We start from the raw sequence: 9,139 nt of genomic DNA on the forward strand, positions 1-9,139 counted from the left end.
CAAAAATTTTTATAGAATTATGAAATGTAATACAAAATAATAATATTTATTGATAACTAAAAATTTGGAAAAATATTTCCAAGGAAAAAAACTTAGTTGGTACGCACTCAAAGCATGAACATTAAATTTTATGTATTTTAAACAAATACGTATTTAAAAAAAAAATTAATTTTCAAAAGTTAATTAATCAAAGCAAATTTAATTATAGAACTTTTTTTTATTGTCTAGCGAACTCGAACTGGTCGATGTAAATAATTTTTTTTTAAATTAAATGATTACAGTTATATGAATTCTTCAAACAAAATGTATTTTTTGTTTGAAATATTATACTTTTTTTTAATTTTAAATTAATATTAAATTAAAATCAGTACTGCTTTAGATGTATGTTGTGTATATTTTAAAATCATTTAACTAATATTGGATTTAGTTTAGTTCTACCAACGCAGGAGCTTTTGAAACTTTTTAATAAACTTGTATTGTTTAAATCTATAATTAATTTGTATTGTTTAAAAGAGATTATTATTGTTAATAGCTGTTTATTTTCTATAAGGTAAGGTAAGATTTTTTCTGAGTACGCTTTTTATACCCTGTATATAGGATATACATTAAGGTATACTAATTTTAGCCCCAAGTTTGTAACACTTAGAAATATTGATGATACGAACTAAATTTTGGTATAGGGCATTATAAAATCAAATAAATGGTCTATTTAGGCCCGTCTGTCCTTCTGTTTGTCAACACGATAACACAAAACCGAAGAGATATATAGCTGAAATTTTTATAGCCGTTAGAGAGAGAAGATAGATGTAAAAAGGATGTAAAGAATGAAGTCGAGTTCGTAAATGAGCAACATAAGTCAATTGGGTCTTGGTTCCATTGGACCCATCTTATTAAATTTCAGAAAATAATCTCTAAGCCAACTCAATCTCAGATCGAGTCACCTTACACTGTAATTATATCATTTTTTGTCTTTTTCAGAATCGCGAACGAAATGTTTTACTTCAAAATATTGTTTTTCGTTTTTGTAATTATAAAATTCGATTTAAGTACTAGTCAAGTGCTAACATCAAATGATATAAGAAAAAGGAATCAAGAAAAAATTGAACAATTATTTGTAACACAAAATAAATTCCAATTTCTTTTATTTCAATTAATCAATAGTGAACATTCAAATGAAAATATTATATTTTCACCATATAGCGTGTATCGATTATTATCATTAGCATATTACGTGTCAAATGGGACCACTCAACAAAAATTTCACGATGCATTGCGGATTCCTGCAAATCAGGTACGTTATTATCAAAATGTTCTCAGTAAATCTTATATATTTAAATAAACGAGCAATTCTTGGATATATATATTTATATATTTATATATATATCAACGACCTCGGAAATGGATCCAACAATTTTCATGAAAATGAGTATGTAGGGTTTTTTTGGGGCGAAAAGTTTATCTAGCTAGGTTTTTTTTTAAAAAAAAAACGTCGTTTTATCCGTATTTTCAGGAAAAACTGAAACATACACTGCAAAATATGATTCTTCCCGACATCTACTGGTATATATCGTAGTTAACGAAATAAAGTACATTGCCGGGACATTCAAATTGGTATTTGTGTGGAGACATTTTAAACGGTTCTTATATTAGTGATAAAATTTGTGTCTTTTTAACTAAAAATTACCGAGCAAAGCTCGGTCATCCAGGTGCTATTCACATTAACGTGGTCAGTGCAGTAAAAAATGTATTCATTCGCTCATTTTTATGTTTTCTAAATCGAATTGGAATCGAAATCGAATTAGGATCGAAAACACTGAGCGTGCATTCAAATTTTTCTGAAATAAATTTGTTTGTTTTTTTCATTTCAGGATAAAATTGATGCCTTGCATGGTGAACGGTATGACAACACTCTAAATAAACGACATAATAAGAAAAATTATTATCAATTATTATCTGCCAATCGTATTTATGTACCGTTAAATTCCAATATTGATCCACGTGTACAACGATTAATTAAACACAGTTTAAAGGAAGTAGATTTTAGGAATCCAGAAAAAGCTGCCAAGAAAATTAATAATTGGATTGAAAAACAAACACATGAACAAATAAAAGATGCATTGAAACCGGATCAAATAGAAAATATTGATTTAATTTTAATAAATGCTGTATACTTTAAGGGAACATGGGAAAATATATTTGACGAACAGAGTACTAAACCTGATCAAGAGTTTCATATGGAAAATGGTGAAATTCGCTCAACTCCAATGATGTTTCAAATTAATGAATTTAGGTTTAGTAAGTGAATTTTTTGACAAGCAAATAATTTTTTTATAATGATCATTTTTTACGCTTAAACTTTTGTTCTCTCTCTAACGGTTTATAAGATGGGTTTTACTGATCCAAGATCCAATTGAAAAACATTTGTTGCTCACAAACTCAAACTGACTTTGTACGTCCTGAACGGTATAATTAACATTATCGAAACAAAGTACTTACCTATCATTCTTTCTCTAATTATTTTCTTTCTAACGAAAATCAAGAGCAATAGGGAATATGATTATACCACTAAATTATAATTACGCTTTAATTTTTAGGAAGGTTTAAAAATTATGAAATGCTTGAATTACCGTACCAAGGTAACGACATCAGTATGTACATCCTGTTACCATCAAAACAATCAAGTGTAAGTGAGGTTTTAAACAGTTTAACAATAGAAGATTTACTACTCAGTACAACACAATTACGTGAAAAAACTGTTGAAGTTTCAATACCTAAATTTTCAATCAAAAGTGATTTTGATTTAACAACGGTAAGAAATGATTTGTACTTTTTTACTTCCTTTCTTTTAACTCGTAGTGTCTGCACGTCTGCTTGTCTACTTGTCTGCCAAAAAAATTTTGAACGATTTATCCTTTTTCCCGTGATGCAATCGACCTGAAACTTTCAAGACTCGTGGTGACGATAAAATGGTTTTTATTGTCACCAATGGTTTATTAATAATTTTTATGTTAGCATGCTGGCTCCGTGCAGAATTCCGCAGTGTGATACCCGTGTCTAAAAATAAGCTAGAGAAATAATAAATGTGATACAAAAATTTACTCTCCTTTTATTTATAGGCAATTTTATTACAGATATGACATAGAAATTGCCTATTGATCAAAATTAAAACTTTATATTATTTCTCTAACCTGTTTTTTCCTGAGTGTTACATGTGCCGCTAAGGAAGCAGTAGCGATGCAATTTTATCATGAATGCAATAATCGACAATGTTGTGTTTTTTTTTAGACATTACAAAGATTCGGTTTTGACGACGTTATCAACAAACCAATAGACCTATCATTTGTACGGCCAAATTACGAAAGTGAAATCGAATCAATAATTCATAAAGCAGCAATTAGTGTGGATGAAGTGGGTACGGTTGCTTCGGCTGTTACATTTGCCTTAATACCTCGAATGCTTCCAACGTACTTTATCTGTTCCAGGCCATTCATTTATTTGATACAAAATAAACGTACCAAGCATATTTTCTTTGCGGGTGTTTTAAGAGAACCGCAACTTTAAATTTTTAAAATTGTAAAAAACATTGTTAATTTAAATAAATTAATACAATATAGTTGCCAGGAGATTCAAACCATGGACTTTTCACTACCAACATGAATGCTCTATCCATTAAACTACAGATATATTCTGTGGATTTTTCGAAACTTTCTCATGTCATTGAATTATTAACTCAAAGCTATGGAAGGGGATCTTGAGGAAAATAAATTTCATGTGAGCTAAACGTTCCACCATGTGAACGATTAATGGGATAAAAAAGAATAAGTCGAGGGTAGTTGACAATTGTTCAGAGAAGCGGATTGTAACGCCTAATATTTTATATTCTAACTTTAATGCAAGACACATACTTCTTAACAAATGAAAATGTAAGCAAAAGTAATATCTTTTCCTTGAATATCAAGATAAGTGGTGAAGTTTATAATTGTATTATCTATAACTGAGTTAAAATGATGTTTGACTGGAAAATAAAAGGTTAACAAACAAAAAATAATATAAAAAATATTATAAACCTTAATAAGAAAATTGCTTTAATAGTAACGTAATACTTTCTAGTCTATCAGCTAAGGCACAAAGTTTTAAGAAAATTTCAAAAAGCTTATTGTCTGGAAACAAGTGAAAACAAACATCTGACTGACTTAACTGTTGAAATACCCTGTATAGAAAGTACTTAATGTCAGTCAACCAACACAATTATTGGCTAGTTGAAGCTACGTAGAAATTTTCAAGTCCCTATATTTTATAGTTTTGGAGAAAATGGACAACTAAATTTTGTCTTAATTTGCACTTTCACGAGTAACCCATGATATTTACGATGTTTTAAACAAAATTTATATTTTTTTTATAAGGAACGTCTTTTTTATTTAAACTTTTATTCTATCTCTAACGGTTTACAAGATTGGTCTTACGGACTCAAGATCCAATTGAAAAATATTCATTTACAAACTCAAACTGGTGTTTCATTAATAATAAAAACGACTGATGTATCTAGATAACACGCCTGAACTCAAATACATTTTACAGTAACACCCTAAAAATTTGTAAGGATCCTCCCTGCCTGATGGTCCTTCTTACGTGACAATTTTTTTCTCAGTGTGTAAAAATTTGAAAATTTTACCAACAAATGATATTTTACGATGTCACTTAAGCTACACTAGCTATCAGACTAAAACGTAATGTCTGACATAAACGTTCACATAAAACAACAAACATGCTTGAAACAGACAAAAATTTCCCAAAAGAGGTAAGATATCTTTTAGATGCGTTTTTAGGGTTAACGTGGTGCGTCATCAAATGCCAATACCTTTATTTGAAGGACCAAAATTAGCAGAAATTGATTTCAAATGGACTCCTATACTAAAAACTATATTAAGGATGTACGACTGCCAGGGCAATTTTGAATAAAAGGCTTGATTTTTTTTATATGAAGTTGGAATAAGTCTAAATAAATTCTTGGAAAATGGGGAAAACGGTAGAGGGGTGATATATATTTTAAGAGATGTCTCCAAATCTATTAGTTAAATTACCCCTATTATTATTCCCTTACTATAGGGCTTAGGGATGTGAGATTAAGTGTATGACTATTTTAGATGAAAAGCAATAAAAATAAGGTAAGAACCCTTCATGAGACGCAAGTGCAGTTTTCATATGCTTATACGGCTAGACCATTTATTTAGACATATAATGTGAATCCGCCAGATATAAATTGAAAATCAAACAAGTGAAAACAAGTGAAAACAAACAATTGACTGAGTTAATTGTTGAAATACCATGCATAAATAGTGTTGATTACTATATCACATTGCACATACATATACAATTTATATAATACATACTATACAATTTACGCCTAATTTGCGCCATCACGGGTAAACAGTGATGTTTACGAAAAAATTTTCAAACAAAAGTTGTTTATTTTTTTATGACGAACTTTTTTTACATTTAAACTTTTGTTCTATCTCTAACGGTTTACAAGATGGGTTCTACGGACCCATAGGCCAAGACCCAATTGACCTATGTTGCTCATTTACGAACTCGACCTCACTTTTTACGTCCTGAGTATGCTGTAAAAATTTCAGCTTGATATCTTTTTTCGTTTATAAGTTATCGTGCCCACAGGCGGACGAACGGACAGTCGGAAATAGACTAATTAGGTGATTTTATGAACATCTATACCAAAATTTTGTTCGTAGCATCAATATTTTTAAGCGTTACAAACTTGGGACTAAACTTAGTATACCTTGCATATTACATATATGCATGGTATAAAAGTACAAATGATATGCTAGCATCAACAGTCATGGGTATCACTTTTATATAAACGATGATACTGCTATTAAAATGCAAGTATATATAAAGTGAGTGCATTTTAGCTTTTAAAATGCAATTTATCATTTTCCTGTTTGGTTGAAAAAGGTTTTTACGTCATTTGTTACAGTTAAAAATGCTATAAATAAATGTCTTTCTTATTCTCATAAGTTCTACTTACTATAAGTAATTGTGGTTATAGGTAACGTTAAAGTAGAAACCTTATTCTTACCTAAATAGAAAAGTGCAAAAAGCTAAAAAAGTAAATGTTAAATGCAGACAACAGTATCAATTAGATTTGAGTTACAACTTCTTCAGGACCGCATTTACTTTCTTTTTTTGGAATTTAATCAGTTTTTGACAAAACTCGTCGTCGTGACTCAATTTTACAATTCATTTTATCCTAGATTAATACAAAACTATTTGGCTTGTGATTTTGGCTTTAATAAAAATGATATTTTGAAAGTCAACAAAACCAAAGATTAAAAACTGAGTCTTTAAATTAATTTATAAAGCTTAAAGGCTTATTATACAATTAATAGCGTACAAGTGCACTCACTAGAATATTTCCAAGACCCAATTGAAATATGTTGCTCATTTATGAACTCGACACCACTTTTGGTGTCTTCAGTACTCTATAAGAATATCGGTTCCATATCTCTTGTTGTTTTTGAGTTATCGCGCTGGCAGAAAAAGAGTAGACAAGCGAACAACCGGAAATGAACTAATTAGGCGATTTTATGAACACTTTTAGGTACCAAAATTTTGTTTGTACCATCAATATTTCTAAGCGTTACAAACTTGAGACTAAACTTAGTGTACCTTGATATATATTGATCGATTTTAGTCCATATCTCAAAAACTATTCGACCAGTCGTCGAATGTACCCGATTTTTATACTTTTTGGGTCAAAATTACCTTATATGCTGAGTTTTATCAAAATTGAAGATACAAAAAATTTCTCCATTTTTTGCAATTTTTTTAAGGGGTACCCCTTTGAAAAAGTCTAGATAATCGAAAAAAAATTTTTGTTTTGGAATTTGATGAAACTCGGTGGATGGGGTAATTTTGATCCAAAAAGTATAAAAATCAGGTTTATTTAATGATTGGTTGCAGAGTTTCTGAGATATCGCAATATTTGGATCGATTTTAGTCCATATCTCAAAAACTATTCGACCAGTCGTCAAATGTACCCGATTTTTGTACTTTTTGGGTCAAAATTACCTTATATACTGAGTTTTATCAAAATTGGAGCTGAAAAAAATTTCTCGATTTTTGCAATTTTTTTAAGGGGTACCCCTTTGAAAAAATCGAGAAAATCGAAAAAAAAAATTTTGTTTCCGAATTTGATGAAACTCGGTGGATAGGGTAATTTTGATCCAAAAAGTATAAAAATCAGATTTATTTAATGATTGGACCTATAGAAAGTTACAATATCAGCGAGTCTCATGGGCAAAACTTCAAGGACAATGCTTCGTTGATCCATCAGACAGTTGAAATTATTTGATATGATTAATGATTACACACACCTTAGCAAAACTTACCTTAGGAAAATTGGATGCACTTACATTTAAAAAATTTAATAATTTAATATTGCCTTAACTTAAGAAGCCAGATCTGATTCAGTGCATTGTCGCATTCAAATAAATATTAAAGAGATTTAACAAAGACACATGTATTATTTAGATATAAATAAAAAGAGATAAGTATATTTTTATAAATAATTTCCGTCTAGATTTACAATAAGTAATTGTAATATGACAATATACACTAGATAAGAAAAAAAAATATTCCAAATATATAAAGAAAAGTCTTTTGAAATGGAAAAACAAAATGAAAAATACAAACAAAAAACAAACAGTAAGTATGGAAAGGAAAAAAAAATGAATGTTCAATTGTCTTGAATAAAAATATTGTACCTACGGTTTATGAAGAAGGAAAATTAAAAGAGCAACACAAATGTAGTGTACTGGGAAATTAGTTGAATGTTTAAAAAAAATATTTTTTAACGATACATTAGCTTACAAGAAGATTTGTTTACTATAACTACTAGCTTTTATAAATTTCAAATATCGCGGTATCAGCTGCGCCTTTGTTTTGAAATCTTGAAGAAAGTTACAGTTAATTTTCAATTTAAAATAGAACAAGTTCAAAATTTATAGAATCTCCTGATATAAAATTAGGTCTGACTTAGAAACGTAATTTTATCGATAGTGTTCTTAGCTATGTTTCAACAAAATCTACACAGTCGTTTGAAGATCATCGCTTCTTTTATAGTTGTTTGTGAGTTGTCTAAGTTCGCACTTGAAAAATTCAAACAAAAAAATAATCAAAATCCGTTAATCCGTTTAGGCGCTACGATGCCACAAACGAATCGATCAGACCAGATATTATTTCGGGAGTTAAAAATTGCCAAATATGTGTAAATCTTTTGCCAGAATAAGAGCATTTAAGGCAGTAGATAAATCTAGTTCAAAGCTCATACTTATCTAATAATTTTTACTATATCCAAATTATTTCCAAACGTCGTTTTTAGACCACTTTTCAAAGAATAATGAGTGACAATAGACTTACATACTAATCTAATTCGATGGAACGGAAACCAAAATCTTCCTAGATCATTTCCAGCACTAGGTATACACTGCCGTTTTGCAACAATAATCCAGCTTTTAAATATTAAGAGAAGATAGAATAATATAATTATTTTTCTATGTTCTGAGTCCGCATTTAGTCACGTACATTCAGCAAAAAACATCAACATCACTCAAGAGAAAATGAAAATCGTTCACTTTTAAGGAGTAGAACTGTGAGAGCTGTTGAGCATTAATTTAGAGAGATAAAGCACTCCAGTATTCTTATTTCGATATTAAGCACAATAGCTGCGTCTAGTTGAATTGAATTAACTGATTAACTCGACGTCACTTTTTATGTCCTAAGCACGCTATACAAATTTCAACTGGATGTCTGTTTTCCGTTTTGAGTTATCGTGTTATCAGACGATGGACTAATTGGGTGATTTTATGAACACCTTTGATGGTAGCATCAATATTTTTAAGCGTTACAAACTTGGGACTAAACTTAGTATACCTTGATATATTTCATATATACATGGTATAATTAGTGTTTGGCGTAGGCCATCTAGTTAATACAATCATCTATCATATTCTGGCGGTAAAAATTCTTTGATTATCCAAATAGTTTTGAATATTACACAACAGGTTGCTCTACATGCTACAATTTTAGTTCTTGTAAAAACTATCATAAACTTATGTTTATT

The 9,139-nt window shown here is 29.6% G+C and overlaps 1 protein-coding gene across 1 annotated transcript; it reads left to right on the forward strand.

Moving 5' to 3' along the window:
* Positions 1-419: 419 nt before the first annotated feature.
* On the forward strand, positions 420-3,631 carry LOC123292387 (serpin B3-like). Its single transcript, XM_044873021.1, has 5 exons — positions 420-550; positions 979-1,291; positions 1,869-2,295; positions 2,595-2,809; positions 3,286-3,631. The coding sequence occupies exons 2-5, from the start codon at positions 992-994 to the stop codon at positions 3,559-3,561; spliced, it is 1,218 nt and encodes a 405-aa protein (XP_044728956.1). The 5' UTR covers positions 420-550; positions 979-991; the 3' UTR covers positions 3,562-3,631.
* Positions 3,632-9,139: the final 5,508 nt, after the last annotated feature.

This window comes from Chrysoperla carnea, chromosome 2, assembly GCF_905475395.1.
Source record: "Chrysoperla carnea chromosome 2, inChrCarn1.1, whole genome shotgun sequence".
Lineage (NCBI taxonomy): Eukaryota > Metazoa > Arthropoda > Insecta > Neuroptera > Chrysopidae > Chrysoperla > Chrysoperla carnea.

Excerpts from the sequence above, each read along its gene's own strand:
- LOC123292387 (XM_044873021.1), top strand. The coding sequence starts at position 992 with ATGTTTTACTTCAAAATATTGTTTTTCGTTTTTGTAATTATAAAATTC. Across the intron at positions 1,292-1,868 it reads TGCGGATTCCTGCAAATCAG|GATAAAATTGATGCCTTGCA; the intron begins GTACGTTATTAT and ends TTTTCATTTCAG. Across the intron at positions 2,810-3,285 it reads GTGATTTTGATTTAACAACG|ACATTACAAAGATTCGGTTT; the intron begins GTAAGAAATGAT and ends GTTTTTTTTTAG.